We start from the raw sequence: 16,762 nt of genomic DNA on the forward strand, positions 1-16,762 counted from the left end.
GTGATTTGTTTCTTTTCTCTAACTGCTTGTAGAACTTTGTTCCTCTATTAGGTTTCTGGAATCTTTTTTTTTTTTTGGTACCGGGGATCAAACTCAAGTCCTTGTGCTTGCACAGCAGGTGGCGAAACCACTGAGCTAAATCTCAGGACCCTGGCATCTTAACTATTATATGCCAATATGTAGATATTTTTTTTTGATCAAGGCTAGTAGGAAGCCTATATGCCTCACTTATCTGTATGTCAAGTTCTTTTCCCCTGCTTAGGAAGTTTTCTCCCATTATTTCTGTGAACAGTCTTTCGTTGCCAGTTCAGGGAGTTCAGGTGGTTGAGTATCACATTGTTCCATCTTGTTTCCCTTTCGGGTTGCTGTAGGTGATCTGGAAGTCTGGTTTTGAGGCTTGTTTATGTGTCTTCTTATTTGTATGGTGGGGTTGAGGGTGGTGCTGGTGCCCGTGTGGCTCACCTCTGTGCTGGGAGCGGTGGTATGTTGGCCCAGAAGCCTCCTCCTCTGCACTGGGAGTGGTGGCACATCAACCCAGAAGCTTCCTCCTGTGTCCTTGATATCATTTTTCAACTGTCAAAGTATCATGCAAATCCTGTTTCAAAGCAGCTCTGAGCCTGTGCAGTAGACACCATGAGCAAAGCTTATTTCCTCACAATAAAAAACTTTATGGACAAGGAATTACAATTAAAATTAAATGGTGGCTGATATGTGGGAGGAATATTGTGAGGATTTAATCCCTTTATGAGTCTTGTGATAGATGAATGTGTGGAGGAAGACGGCAACTGGTGGGCAACAGAACAACACTGAAATAATAGTAGTAGTAGGAAATAGTGTCATGTTAGAAGACTTGGAAAGAGTATAAATAATGGCTGTTCAGAGGAGCTATCCATGTCCCTTCTCCAAAGGGGTGGTTTTACTGTGATGTAAAAATTGAGTCACATATATTTTCATATTGAATTTTTTGTTAAACTTTTGTAATAGTAAAAAAGCCCAAAAGGTGTTAAAGCATCATGTAAGCTCTTGGGAAACAATGGCTTTGATTTCTTCAAGTAATACAGTAGTAGGACTTAGCTTGGGGATGTTAGAGTCATAACAGCAAAAGCACTATACTGGAACATAACAGACCTTGGCATCAGTCTCCCTCTGTACTGTCCTATCTACCCCAAAGACTATGATAAACACTAAGAAATAGCTTATATGGAAACATTTTACCATGGACAAAGCACTGTGCAAACAACTGTTTTAGTCCCTAAAACCATTCACTATCAGGTAGTATAGGGGATTACTTTATCTGCCCACTAAATGCTAAACTCTAGATGCAACACACAAATGTACTTAGGCAAGGACAGTGAGGTGCAAAGAAGAGAAACTGAAAATAAGCAAAGTGAATATGTGAATCAGTTGAAAAATGTGTGAGTGACTGTAAGCAGAAAGGTCTAAGTTTTTGGATATAGAAGATTTGGAAGCTAACAATGACTGAGTAGTCTCTTAAAGCAATGACTGAGTAGGGGATGGCTTGAAGTGGAGGAAATTATCAGAATCATGAGCAATATTATATAGTACTCAGGAAATAAAAACTTTTAACTCATTTTCTGAAGTAGACCTAAAAAAGTTTTGCTAGGGGGCCGGGGATTTAGCTCAGTGGTACCATGCCTGCCTCACAATTGCAAGGTCCTGAGATCAATCCTTGGTACCAAAAAAAAAGTTAGCTAAGCAGAATACTTTTGGCTGATAGAAAGAGTATCATTTACCTATCAGTGAGTACAACATTAGAAGGTGAGAATTATTTCTCTTATCAGAATATTGTGTGTAACAAGGGTTGTTCACAAAATTTTTGTTTAGCAGATGGAGGTGTGAGCTAAAAAACACTGAGAAATAATGAAATAAGCACCGCCATTAAAATTACATGCAAAGTGTATCCAAATGTATATTTTTCTGGGAGAAAGGCTCTACACAGTTCTTTAGCTCCTTCAAAGATTCTATACTCAAAAAAGATTAAGGACTATCTTAGATAGTTTGGTTTAGATCAGGTGAAATATGGAAGCTACAAATCTAGCTCAGGGAATGCATCAGAAATCAGCAGGCAGGAGTGAAGCCAGAGAACCAGAAAAAAAAGGCCAGAAGTGGTAATAGCATTGTAAGATACTTAAGGGTTTTAAATACAAGGAATTAATAGTAGCTATTCCAAGTCAAGTGTAGTGACACACACATCAGTAATCCCAGTTACTCAGAAGCCTGAGGCAGGAGGATTGCATGTTTAAAGCCCGCCTGGGCAACTCAGTGACACTTTGTCTCTAAACTAACTAACTAACTAACTAAAGACTGTAGCTCAGTGGTAGGGCATGTGCCTAGCATGTGCAAAGCCCTGGGTTCCATCTTCAGTAGAAAAGGAAAGAGCTATACTGTAAAGATCATACTAGTTAATGTAAATTTTATCAAGCCAGTGGTGTGTTTTTTGTTTTGTTTTCTGGTACTAGGGGATTGAACTCAGGGAGAAGTGACCTACATTCCCAGCCCTATTTAGTGAGCCCTCTGAGACAGGATCTTATGAATTTTCCCATGCTTGAACTTGCAGTTCTTCTGCTTCAGCCTCCTGAGTACTGGGACTACTGGTGTGCACCATAACACCTGGCAAATAAATATTTTTATATTTATTGTCATATATAAGACTTGTACAAAAGAATTTTCCATTTTGGGCTATAATTATGACTTGGTTGAGTAAGTGAAGGGATTACTGAATATGCACCCAGTATAGCCAATGGGAAGGTTTTTAATTTAAAACCAGCTGGTAGCTAGCATATATGCATGACTGAGTGCCCCAGCTCCATCTGTGGGAAGAGGGGAGCTGCTGAAGCTAGTTGGAGATTACAATCGGTTTAGCAAGAATGGGCATGCACAGAGCCAGAGTACCAACTGGATCAAAACTGGTACCTAGGATACAACTGGAATCTTCTGATGTCATTCAAAACAAATACTAGTGTCTGGGATATTCAGAAAATTCAGAAATGAGAGAAAGCAAAAGAACCAGTTATATGAAAAGCATGTACTACAAACAGCCCTTTAAAAAGACACTGACAAAACATTATGAGCAAGGTTTCACATAGAAATTAAACTAGAGGGCCAGGGACGTAGCTCAATGGCAGAGAACTTGCCTAGTGTGCTTGAGGTCCTGTGTTCAATTATTGTCAGCACACACACACACACACACACACACACACACACAGTGTGTTATTCCACTGCAAGATGATCTAGATGATTTGGGAGCTTTTGTTCACCCATTGTGACAACAGGATCTAAATGTGATTGTGCTTGAGAGCCTCAGGGGGTAGTTTGGAAATTTATGGGGGTGTTGTTGGCAGAAGATGGTTATCTACTGGCACTTAGTAGTTATAGACCAGGTAATTCTGACATCCTGAAATTTTTTTTCGGTGCTGAGGGGTGGAACCCAGAGTCTCATGCATTGTAGGCAAGTGTTCTAGTATGGAGCTACACACTCAACCTGAGAGGGAAGCTTAAATAGAATAAAGACCCTGTTTTAGCTTGACCTGGTGGAATACACTTCTAATCCTTGCACTCTGAAAGGCTAAGGCAGGAAGATTGCAACTTGGTGACTTAGTGAGACTCTGTCAAAAGAAAGAATGGAAAGAAAGAAAGAAAGAAAGAGAGAGAGAGAGAAAGAGAGAAAGAAAGAGAGAAAGAAAGAAAGAGAGAGAGAAAGAAAGAAAGAGAAAAAGAAAAAGAAAGAAAGAAAGAGAAAGAAAGAAAGGAAAGAGAGAGAAAAGGGGAGAAGATGTAGCTTAGTGCAAATGCTCTGGGTTCAATCTTCAGTATGGCAATAAACAAGTAAATATACTAAATTGACAGAGACACATGAAATTTAGAGCTATCATTGGATTTCATTAACAGAGGCTATTTTACAATTAATACATCTTACATCTTTAAAACAATTTTTTAGCACAGAGAGAAATGTTATGAGAATTTCTCACTTGGCGGTTTGTTTTTCCATCTCACTTTGATGTCTCCTCACGGATGCACCACACAACTCTCTCAGAAACTGCTGGACACCTGCTTTCCAATTCACTCTTCTTCCATTGCTTATTAAAGGATATGTTCTTCAATGTTTGGTTTTGCTTTGTTTTAAAGTATTAGACTGCAATATTAGAGACTGAATATATGCCTCAAGTGGTAAGATTTCAAGGTAGAAAATGTTTTCTATAATACTTTGTCATCAGCTATACTCTATTCCACAGCATAAGAGAAAATTATTTTTAAACAATAAAACACAGCTCAACTGTAAGAATCTGGCATAGTCCTCACTCTCATATTCAAATTTCTCATATCCATAAACTTCCACATTTTATTTATCTTAAAAGTTTTTATTTATAATCTGCTTTCCAGGTTTATTCCTGTTAAAATGTTTCCCTCTTTCACTTATAAACAATCAGTCTAGTCTGTTATTACTTATCCTAATGCAAGTTTTTGTTTGTTTGTTTGCTTGTTTTTCTGAGACAGGGTCTTTCTATGTAGTTTAGGCTGGCCTTCAACTTACTATGTACCCTGGGCTGGCCTCAAACTTGCAGTGATCCTCCTACCGCAGCCTCCCTAGTGCTGGGATTACTGTATAGACATGTGCCACCATGCCTGGCATAATGCAGATTTTTTTTCACCTAGTATGCACCTGTACCTCTGCTTTAACTCCTTTTTTTGTACTGCATAACTCTCTTAAACTTATATTCATTATTATTAGTGATTCTACAAAGAAAGAGAATGGATGTAATGGAGTTTGAGAGCTTTAGAGGATGAAAAGTTTGGAATGTAACTGACACTCGAAAATGAATGAATAAAAGCACAATTGATGGAAATAAGATAGCATCAGTTTGTACTGGACGTGGTCACCCTGGTTTCAGATTCTCTACAATAATGTAGGCAGCTCAGAAGCAGAGATACAAAAATGAAGGGGCTAGGGCTGATGACAGCCATAGTGAACCTGGCACACCTCTACTTAACAATTTTTCAAAGGCTTTGCATTCCTTAACACAATCTTCAGTACCTTCTACTATCTGGCACTGCCTATTTTTCTGGCCTCCTCTTACACCATTCTCCCCTTGGTTTTCAAGGCCTCGTCACCCTGACCTTTTTCTTTCATCTTCATGGCTTTTGCATATACTATTCCTTTGGTTTGTTATCCCCTGCCCCCTCTCCTCACTCTTTGCTTTGGCTCAAAAATCACTTCCTCAGAGAAGCCTTCCCTGACTGCAGATCCAACAGTCCATCAACAGAGTCTCTTAATATGTACATTTGTCTCTTGTGATTGACCATATGATTATTTGTATGAATACCCTTTTCTTACATGGAAATAGATTTCTGGAGGCAGATACTTGGTCTATTTTGTTCATTGCTGAATCCCCAGCATCCAGCCTAATGCCCCTCACCAAAGGAACAAATGTCCAATAAATTTACATATTATTATTATTTGGGTTTTTTGAGTCAGGGTATTGCTATATTGTCCAGGTTGGCCTTGAACTTGCTACGTTGACCAGGATAGCTTTGAACTCATGATTCTGTTGCCTCAGCCTCCCAAAGTGATGAGATTATAGGTGTGCACTACCACACCCAACAAATAAATTTATTTATTTTTTTGGTACCAGGGATTGAACTCGTGTCCTTGCCCTTGCAAGGCAAGCGATGGAACCACTGAACTAAATCCCCAGCCCCAAATAAATTTATTGAATGAGGGAATGAATGACAAATTTAGCTGTGGGACCTTGGGCAAGTTTCTGTTGGTTTGTTTTACCTAGATCTATTTCCTCTGTTAAATCAAGATAATGTCAACTAGCAACTTCAAATTGCTGTGGATAGTAAAGGGACAGTAATGTGGTTAGCATGGTGTCTGGCACTTAGTAAAAGTTAGGAAATGTTAGTTGTTATCATCATCATTAAAAATAAGGTCTATGAGCAATCAAAACTCATACATTGCTGGTAGGAATGTGAAAATAATACAGCCAATTTGGAAAGCAGTTTATCATTTTCTTATAAACACAGACACACCATACAATTAAGAATCACACTTCTAAATATATACCCAAGTAAAATGAAAATTTACATTTACACAAAAATCTACAATGAATGTTTGTAGTAGCTTTATTCATAATTGCCCCAAACTGGGAAGAACCCAACAAATTGCAGTATATCCATACAGTGGAATACCACTCAGCAAGAACAAGAAATAAACTGTTACATGCAATGATATGGGTGAATACCAAAGGCATTATGCTAAGTGACAGAAGCCAGGTGCAAAAGGTTACATGTTGTATGATTACAGTTATAATTTATATGATATTCTGGAAAAGTCAAACTCTAGGGATAAAAATCAGGTCACCCCAGAGGATGGGGTGGGGCATGAGGTAGAATATATGTGTGTGTGGGGGGTGGTAGAAATGTCCTATGACTGGACTGTGGTTACATGATTTTATATATTTATGAAAATCATGGCCCTGTAAACTAAATAATGACTTTTATTGTATGTAAATATCTTAATTTTTAAAATTAAAAAAACCCAAGAGATAATTGCCTTTTCCTTTTAAAAAATAGTATTTATATTTCTGATTATAAAAGTACTGCAGGTTAAAAAAAGTACTAGGCTCATTATAGACATTTGGGAAAATGCAGAAAAATAATATTTCTTTGCTATCATTTTATAGTCACACAAATTTTGGTACGTTTTTGCTTTCTGAAATGTACACTTTGCTTTCTGAAATACACTGTGCACCTTTTCCCATGTCATTAATCTTCAAAACATGTGATTTTATAAATCAATAATATTCCATTGTAGAGCCGATTTATATTTTAAGTATCCGTTTGTGGTTAGAAATTATAGTTTATACCATTATTACTTGTCAAATTTAAAATAAAATAAAATAAATTATGTTGTTTCCATTCTTTCTTTACTGTACATAATTTTTTCTTTTTTGGTACCGGGAATTGAACTCAGGGCCTCGCGCTTACCAGGAAGGCGCTGTACCACTGAGATACATCCTCTACTATAAATAATTCTGATAGAATTTTTAAAAATAAAGAGATCAGGGAGGCCAGGACTTTTTCCATTATGGGGTTTCACAATATTCAACTGGTAAAGCAACCCTTCCTTTGGAGGCAACTCCCTCACTGCAGGAAGAGTGGTTCCACAGGGTGATCTGGCTTCTTTCTCCCTTTGCGGTGCATATGAGAGAGACACCCTAGTAGTTCCTGTATTACTAGTTTAAATCTGTACAGCGCTTTTAATATTTAATACATACAACATCCAGTGGCAGAGTAGGCAGGGCACACGGTGTAATTTGTTCAAGATCATACAGTTTATCCGGGGACTTAGGGATTTAGAACTCCCTCCCCCATATTCAGAGTCTTAGAAAGTAAACATTTCCCCAGTTGGGGACTGTCTTGTCTAATCTGTTTTCCTCCTTCCCAAAAGGGAGCTCCAGTCATCCCAGAAATAACTGCCTAGAAACCCGACAAACAGGGAATTTATCTCTACCAAGGGGACGCTGTTCTATCCTCAAATGTCCGTGGCCACATAGCCATTTATCAGACAGGTCATTTAATCCACGATGGCAGGGAACACCTACTGCCACGAACCCAGGAGGCCCAGGGAACTGAAGGGTCGCCCGCTTCCAGACCTCAGAGATTGCCGTCCGACGTCGCGCGCTGCCGTTCACTGAGGCTTCCTGCCTGGAGGCCAGGCTCTCCCCCGACACCAGGACCTCAGTGGGAGGCGCCCCAACATCTTAAGAACGGGCGGAGGGAAAGCAGGCACTTCACTGCTAAAGGGGTGGTAGAAGATTCCCGGAATGTGACAAGAAAGCCTCCAGAAGGCGGCTCTCCGCTATCCCAGAATGCCACGGATCCCGGAAGTGCCCGGCTTCCCGGAAGTGCTGGACTGGCTGACAGGCCCTGGGCTAGTCAGAGTGCTGCAACTGGAGGGTTGCTATTCTGGGATCTGGGTGACTGTTGGAGGTCCAGGTGAGGGAATAGGGGAGGGGGTGAGCCAGGAGCCGGTGGCCGGAAGATGGAGGAGGAGGAACTGGAGTTCGTGGAGGAACTGGAAGCCGTGCTGCAGCTCACCCCCGAGGTGCAGCTAGCCATCGAGCAGGTGAGCGTTCCGCCCCTCAGGGAAGCCGAGTGGGGAGGACCGGGCAGCTCTGAGTGGTGGGGCTTGCGGAGGCCCAGGGAGGAAGCAGTGTTAGAACCTTAGGGTGGAAGCTATACGCAAAGGGAAAGCGAAGGTATGGGGGATGAAGGGGGTGGATGGGTTACTGAGCCAGGGGAGAGAAAGTATTCTTTCTAGGCCCTAATTTTCTTTGGAGTCTGGGGCGTCCTGGTGGGTGAGTTTGGGCAAAGGAGCTATGACCTTGAGAGGATGAACCTAGAAGAAGGGGCCCCTTGAGTGGTAACGTCAGATTCTAGGCGGATGGGGTTTCATTCTTTACTAGGATAATGCCGCTGCTCCGGTATCTCATGCTTAGAATTAGGAGCAGAGGGAGACCTTAGTTTTTGAAGCGAATAGCAGAGCAGAGGGACATATTGGAAAAATGCCCCTTTAGCATACTTAAAAGGTTTAGAATTCCTGCTGTTTGGGTTACGTTGGAGAATATTCCCAAGAGGCCTCACCTACCTGCAGAACTTCAGGAAACTAAATTTCCTTTTCAAGTTTACTAAAAATTGAAGGACGATTATATTAGAAGTCGTGATTGGGTCTTTGTACAGGGGCTTTGCTCTGGATAAAGGCAGAAAAATCTCCCTTAAAGGAATTGCCATGGGGTTACGATTTTTAAAAAGAACGCTTATGGGCCGGGGATTTAGCTCAGTGGTTTCGCCGCCTGCTACGCAAACGCAGGGACCTGAGTTCGATCTCCGGCACCAAAACCCCCCCCCAAAAACAAAAAACAACAACGCTTATGCCTTATTTAACGACCACTGGATAGTGTTTCTGAGTAAAACATTACTTCCACTAGTAAGTAATATATATTGACTGGTAATACCATGGCTCTGCCACCATACCAAATAATGTACTTTTCTTGTTCCATTTGTAGGCTTTTGTATTGGTGTTTTTCTAGGAGCTCTTGGATTACTTTTACAAACTACCTTTGTTACATCCTGAGGATGCCAAACCCTAGGACAAAAACCTTGTGTTCAGACCACACTGCTCTACCACCCACCTCCTTTTGCCAGAAAAAGACATTCATTTCAGTAGTTCTTGGACCTAGTGGGTTCTAATGGGAGAAACAATGCAGTCAGTTATGATTTGACAGGAATTCAGATGAGCATAGTTTTTGCTATTTTTAAAAAGTATGCTTGAGATGTAGGGTAGGCTTATCTATTAAGTAGACTCAAGATGAATTTAGAATATTTTCATACTTTAGTAGTTTAAGATTGAGTAAAATTCTGCAAATAATAGTTGTGTGAATATTTTGTTTTATAGTGCTGGAGATCAAGCTAAAGGCATTGCATGTACTAGTTACACTGAGTTACACCTACAACTCTGCAAACAATACTTGTAAAGAGCAGTGATATTTGAAGAATTAGGAAGGGTTGATATAATGATATAATGCTCTAAAGTCATTGCATAAAATGAAAGTTACTATAGACATGTTACCTTTGAAATTCCTTAAATTGCCTATAAAGTATATTGTATAAGCATCGGTTTGATAAGTCTAGTGTTAGTTTTCTCCTCCAGCATTTCAGCCAGTCAGTTTTTTTGTGGTTATCACAGGGTAAAGTAGCTGACTTAAATTAAGAGCTTTGTTAGTATATGAAAACATTGAAACCTAGAATGACACCCGAGAACAGTGAGAGGAATGCAGAAACTGAGGAAACCTTGAGGGAGTGGATAATTCACATGTCTTACATTGTACTCACGATGATGCAGATTCTCATGGCAGGCTGATTTCTCAGCATTTCCTCTGTTGAGGGCATATAATTGCAGTGGCTTGAAGTTACATTTGTATATGACAGTGGTGGAGAACCTATGGCATAAGTATTATTTTTCTTTTAAGACAAAAGATGTTAATGTATGAGGCTTTTTTTCTAAACTAAAACCTCAGTGTTCAGGTTTAATTGTAGTGTTGGCACTTTGTGATAAATAAGAGGATTTTGGGTTGCAGTTTGGGCACTTCTATCTAAAAGATTCACCATCACTGATATATATTTGTGCCATAAATATTGTAGAAATGCTAAACATTTAAAAATATACCTTCAGGGCCAGAGATTTAGCTCAATGACACCACTCCTGTCTTGCAAGCACAAGGTCCTGAGTTCTATCTCTGGTACCACAAAAAAACCCCCAACAAACCTTCATTACCTCCATCTCTCTTTCACATTGTGGATATCTTAAACTCTTCTAACAATTCTCTTTGACTTTTCTTAGGAGACATTTTGGTCCTTTGATGCTGAGCTGATAAAATTAAGTACCCAGGAAATCACTTGACTACATTGATTGATTGGTTCTAGGAATTGAACCCAAGGCTTAGGACCTTCACATTGAGCTGCATTACTAGTCATTTTCTATTTTTTATTTTTGAGACAGGGTCTTACTAAGTTGCCTAGGCTGGACTTGAACATGCAGTCCTGTCTCCTAGGGTACTGGGATTACAGGCATACGTCCCCATGTTTGGCTTGACTGCTTTTTTTTTTTGGTAGTACTAGGGATTAAACCCAGGGCCACTCTACCACTGAGCCACACCCCTACCCCTTTTGGGAGACAGTATCTTCCTAACTTGTTGTAGTGTGTCTTGAACATGTGATCCTCCTGCCTCAGCTTCCCTCAGTGCTAGAATTACAGACATGTGTCACCACACCTGGCTTGACTGCTTTTATAACCCACCTTATTACATGTTCTTCAAGTTGTGAATTTTAAAGAGATTTTGCCATATTTCTCAGAAGGTGGGTTTTGTTTGTAAACCTGAATGCCAGCTCTTCATTTCTTGACACTGTCTACAGCATAAAATATGATTCATTGCAGGCTGGGGGTATAGTTCAGTGGCTTGCCTAGCACATGTGAGCCCCTGCATTTGATTCCCCATCCAAAAAAAATAAATTACTTCAATGCGTAGTGAATTCTGCTGAGACATCATGGAGACTTAGCACATAAGTCTATTATCAAGACTTCCTTAATAAACCATGTTACCAACTGGTTTAATCTAACAGTATACAAAGCCTGCTGACTTTTCCTTCTCCTTCAGATTTCATTAAATGAAATTTTACATTTTACATTTGCATATTCTGGGGCCAGGGATTTAGCTCAGTGGCAAGTGCAAGGTCCTGAGTTCAATCCCTGGTACCAGGGAGAAAAAAACCCAAAACTATGTTTGCATGTTCTGTCCATTGTGCCAAGATATTAAAACTATAGATGTTGAAAATTAAAGATTTACTTTAACAGATATTTTATTGAGTATTTATTTAATAGCTATTTTATTGAAATATCTGTTATGTGTGACACATATAAAATGAAGAATTTTTCTCCTCAGGGGGCTTACCATCTAATAGGGAAGAAAAAAATACATACGACAAGGTAGAAAGATCAATTATTGCTAATCCTCTATTTAAAAATTTTTTTTCTATTTGACAAAAATTATATTTGTATTTTGCTGTCCAATGTGATGTTTTGCCATATAACCCCTTGTTTTTATGTAGGTGTTTCCAAGTCAGGATCCTCTAGATCGAGCAGATTTCAATGCTGTTGAGTATATCAATACCCTGTTCCCAACGGAACAAGTAAGTATAGAGTTTTTGTTTTCTTTCATTTCAGTGGCTTGTGGCTCATCCTGAATGTTATGATTGGTATATTATGCTATATAATCTAATAGCCCTTGATAAACAGCTGAGTGTTAAATTGAAATCAAACTCTTACTGTAACCATTTAGGTCAGTTAGATAATTGTGTTAGAGTATAACTCTTTGTTTAGTGATCATATTATTAAAAATTATATTCTTAGGGGCCAGGGATGTAGCTCAGTGGCACTGTGCCTGCCTCATAAGCACAAGGTCCTGAGTTCAATCCCTGGTACAAAAAAAAAAAAAGAAAGAAAGAAAGAAAGAAAAGAAATTGTATCCTTAGGTTTAATAGTATCCCTTCCATCAAACTCTGTTGAAAATTGGAAAGTGGGAAGGATTTTTATAATATAATAAGGAAAAAGTGGTTGTGAGTCAGGATAAGCCTTGAGTCATAAAGCAACTTTCACTCCTATTTAAAAATGTAAATTTTTAGGGTCGGGGATTTAGCTCAGTGGTTTCGTCACCTGCTGCATAAGCGCAAGGACCCAAGTTCGATTCCTGGTACCAAAAATAAAAAATAAAAAATAAAATAAAATAAAAATGTAAATTTTTAGATGGAGTGCTGAACTTTTTATTTTTTATTTTGAAACAAGAATTTGCTCTGTTGCCCAGGGTGGGCTTGAACTTGAAAGCCTCCTGCCTCAGTCTCCTAGAGTGCTGGGATTATAAGTGTGTGTCACTGTACCCAACCTGTTATTGTTTTGTGGGGTGATTTGCCTAAGTAGGTGTTTTTCTTACAGTAAGACCAGAATTAGAAGTAGCAGAGTTGGGAAGAGGGGAGCTAGAGTTCTGCTTGATTTTTTCATTTATTCATTCAGCAAACATTCAGTGGATACCGGTTATGTGTGGTCAATCACTATCCCAGGGCTACGGACACAAAGATGAGTAAAACCCAGTCCTTGCTCTTGAGGTGTACATGATAAAGTGGGAGGAGACACAGTTGAATGCTGTAAGGGAGGTACAGTACAGTGAAGAGAAAAAGAGTGATTCTTCCTACGAAAATCAAAACCTCAGGAAAACCCTCTGCCAAGGCTTGAAGGATTTATTTATTTATTTATTTATTTGGTACCAGGGATCAAATTCGGGTCCTTCCGCTTGCCAGGCAGGCAGCGGAACCACTGAGCTAAATCCCCGGCCCAAAGGATTTATTTATTCACTCAGTTCAGTCAAACTCAGCAATCATTTATAAAGTGGCTATTAAGTGTTAGCCCCTCTTTTAGAAACTGAATAAAAATGACCAACATGACAGCTTAATTCTTGGTCTCATGGGATCTAGAGTGGGGAAGAAGACAAATCAGCAAATGAATAGACAAGAAATTATCAAGTGTGATTGATGATCTGATGAAACTTGAGTGCAATGATAGGGAATGATGGCATGGGTAGGGAGTCCTTTCAATAAATGAATATTAAAAGAACTGAAAAGGAAGCTGTCTCTGTGGCAGTTCCCTTTAAACTGAGACCTGGCAGATATGTAGAAGCCAGTTGGGTGGCAGTTGGGTGGAACACTATTCTAGGCAGAGTGAGTGGCTAGGTAAATCTTCAGCAAAGAAGAGGGAAAGGGAGTCATTGTAAACACAGGAAAATCAGGAGGCAAGAGCACTAAGTCACTAAAAAGAGAAAATGAGAAGCTGAGTGATGTCAGTGGGACAGAGAATGTGATCTGAGAACTAAGGATACAGAAATCATGATTTTGTTCCTGAAGGGATGCACTTGAGAATCCTGTAAAATCTAAAGTTCATTAATTCAGCAACAACAAAAATACCTACTCTGCCTAGCTGTATAAGAAATCGAGCAGGGGGAGTACAGTTCCACAGCAGAGTGCATGCTTAGCATGATAAGCATCCCTAGGTTCAATCCCCAGCACATAAAAAAGAAAAAATTAGGGATAGAGATGTGAGGTCCTTACCAACATAGACCTTATGGTCTCTCTTAATAATTAATTGCACAATTTACTGATATAAGTAAATTATGAAATTACAATGAGTTGTTTGTATCATTGTTATTTGTTACTTGCTCTTAAAGAGTTCTGAGTTCTGCTGCAGCTATAATAATTGTAAACACTTATTGGATGTTTACTGTGCATCAGGCACCATGCTAAGCATGTAATGATGAATTCTCCACTTTGTTATCATTCTTGTTTTCTGGTGGGAGTAAGAAGGCACAGAGAGATAAAGGATACTCAGCTCAAATATGATAGCACTGCCATGAAGAGGAGCAGGCAGGCAGAAGAATCTGAAGAGGCTTCTCCGAGGAGAGGGAGAGCATCACAGACCAAATAAGGGATTCTGAACTTTGAAGTCTAGCCTGACACATTGGGTAGGTGTTAGTATCTCCACCCAGAGTTGAGAGTAAGGAGGAAGAGCAAGTTTCAGTGATCAGTAGGGTCAGAGGAAAATATAAGCATGTGGTCAGTTTTGAACATATTTGGACCATCCAGGTAGAAATATGTAGATGGGTCTTTGTGGAGCTTTCAATCTGTTATTGCTAACCTCTCGACATACAGCGTTTCAAACTTTACTTTTTTTGAATTTAGTAACAAAATTATCTTTTTCATTGGTGCACTTGCCTGTTTTTAAAATACATTTTTATTTTAATTGACATACAATAATTGTACATATTTATGGGGTGCAGTGTGACATTTTAATACATATTCAATGTGTAATGATCAGATCAGGGTGATTGGCATGTTTATTGCCTCAGACATTTATCATTGCTTTATTTTGGGCACACAAACTCTTCTCTAAAACTATTTTGAAATATATAATTAATTGTTGTTAACAATAATCCTGTTGTTCTATAGAACATTGGAAGTTATCCCTCTTATCCAACTGTACCTCCTTCTCTTTAGCATAGACATACTACTTTTTTTAAAATAAAATTTTTAAAATGAAGTACTGTGTAATTATCTTTTTGGAGATTTCACAAATAGCTCTTATAGCTCAATATTTTCTATGAAAAGAGAATTTTAGGATTAGCTAGAGATTCGGTAACAACTTGCATAAAGATAGCAATTTTATTTATTTATTTATTGGTACCGGGGATTGAACTCCAGTCCTTGTGCTTGCACAGCAGGCGGCGAAACCACTGAGCTAAATCCCCAGCCCAAGATAGCAATTTTATGCAAATGTTTCACTTATCCCAGCTTATCAAGAATGCTGACTCAGCAAAACAATGTGTTCTATTTGAAAATTACATAGGAAACCCCTAGGATCTCACCTCTTCCTGAAATGATTGTATGTATATTTGTGGGGTTTTTGTTTGCTTTTTTGGTACCGGGGATCGAACTCGGGACCTTGTGCTTGCGAGGCAAGCACCAGAACCACTGAGCTAAATCCCTGGCCTGTATATTTGTTTTTTAAACTGCAAAAGATAGTTCACAGCATTTACTGTTTTATAGCTCCAGTTACCTGTCTTTTCTAGTTATATGTTACATGCTCCTATGTACATGATAATATATAGTGAAGTTTCTTAGTGTAATTTAGAAATGTATGACAGAGTTGCCTTTATTTCCCCAGTGGCAGAGTTACACTTAGCAATTCATCTATCAATCCAGGTTCCCATGGACTTTAGTGAAAAAGCATTAGAAAGTAGTGGGCTTATAATTTCTTTTAACTTGCTAAATTTTGGGCAAAAACCATTTATATACATCACAGTCCTACAGTAAATACTGATTAATTATGAGTTCATATTGTTTAAAATGTCAGCACATCAAGAATAGATTTTGTTTCCCTCCAGGGAGGGGGATTTGAGTGTACTTCTGTTGAGTGGTGTGTGCTCATGTGTCTGTGGTTGCCTTGAGGATGGAGTGTGGGCTGCAACAGGTCCCTGGAGGTCACTGTTTCATCAGGTTCAGGTGGAGGAGGGAGCTTAGTTTTCTTTATTTAACAGAGCTCCTTGCCTGCTTCTGGAGGGTAGCGAGGTTTGGTAGCAATGATCTGGAAACCCTTTTCAGTCTCCTGGAGATAATCAATTGTCATGTTTTCACTGGAGGCTTAATTAGGGGAAACTAGATGAAATTTATGAAAACTATTACAATTTCAATGTAATCTCAGTTACTTGGGTAACAGAGGCAGGAGGATGACTTAAGTCCAAGAGTTCAAGACCATCCTGGGCAACATCAGAAGCCTCCAACAAAAAATAGAAAAACTATTGATCCCCAATACCAGAAAAAAAAAACTGGTTTAATTAAGAACTTTTAAAAAAGGGTTATATAGAGGTGTTTAAGGGAACTGTTAATAACTTGCCAGAAAGCTCTGGGTCTGTATTATTAAGTGGAAAATAAAGGCTAAATTAATTATCCCAGTTTATTTTTTAAAGCACTATATATTTTTGTAGAAGGAATAGTATAAGGCAACATACACAAATACCTATAGTGGCTATACTCTCCTGGGAGCATAGGGTGATTTTACCTGTGTTCTGTATTTTCTGTAATCAGCATATGTTATCATTAAAATCAAGAAATATCTTTCAATAATTAAAGCATTTGAAAAGTTATACAGTGAAAACTACACAATTCCATTACAACTAAACCAGAGGAGTGATTAATTCTCAAAGAGAGGATGTACCACCTCCACCTAAGTAGCCCATCTGGATTCCCATGGCTTTTCCCCAACTCCAGTGCAGTGAGGATTCCTGCCATAGGGAAGCAGGAATGGGTCGTATCTGTCTGGTGTTTTGGGGTGGAGAAAAAGTAAGTCAAGAACTATTGTATACTTGGACATGGGGCGCATGCCTGTAATCCCAGCCCTTGTGAGACTGAGGCAGGAGGATCATGAGTTTGAGGCCAGCCTGGGCTACATAGCAGGAACTTGTGTAAAAAAACCAAAGTAACAACAACAAATAAATGAATCACTCCATCAGATGTAGCGTGGCTGAGTGATGAAGAGCAGCGACCATGGAGACAGACTCTGCTGAGTCCAGCTGTACTGCAGGTC

At 39.2% G+C, this 16,762-nt stretch overlaps 1 protein-coding gene and 1 pseudogene across 3 annotated transcripts in view; both read left to right on the top strand.

The window, feature by feature from the left end:
* Nucleotides 1–610: 610 nt before the first annotated feature.
* LOC110344374 (small nuclear ribonucleoprotein G pseudogene) lies at nucleotides 611–970 on the top strand (annotated as a pseudogene).
* Nucleotides 971–7,919: 6,949 nt separating this feature from the next.
* Vps53 (VPS53 subunit of GARP complex) overlaps nucleotides 7,920–16,762 on the top strand; it is a 161,195-nt gene continuing 152,352 nt past the window's right edge. For all 3 annotated transcript variants that reach the window (XM_004857106.4, XM_021238039.2, XM_087191586.1), the window contains exons 1-2: nucleotides 7,920–8,149; nucleotides 11,689–11,769. In XM_004857106.4, coding sequence (XP_004857163.1) covers nucleotides 8,066–8,149; nucleotides 11,689–11,769 — 165 coding nt within the window. In that variant the 5' untranslated portion in view covers nucleotides 7,920–8,065. The remainder of the gene's footprint in view (nucleotides 8,150–11,688; nucleotides 11,770–16,762) is intronic.

This window comes from Heterocephalus glaber, unplaced genomic scaffold (assembly GCF_053883595.1).
Source record: "Heterocephalus glaber isolate CG9 unplaced genomic scaffold, H.glaber_assembly_v1.0 deba00001564, whole genome shotgun sequence".
NCBI lineage: Eukaryota > Metazoa > Chordata > Mammalia > Rodentia > Bathyergidae > Heterocephalus > Heterocephalus glaber.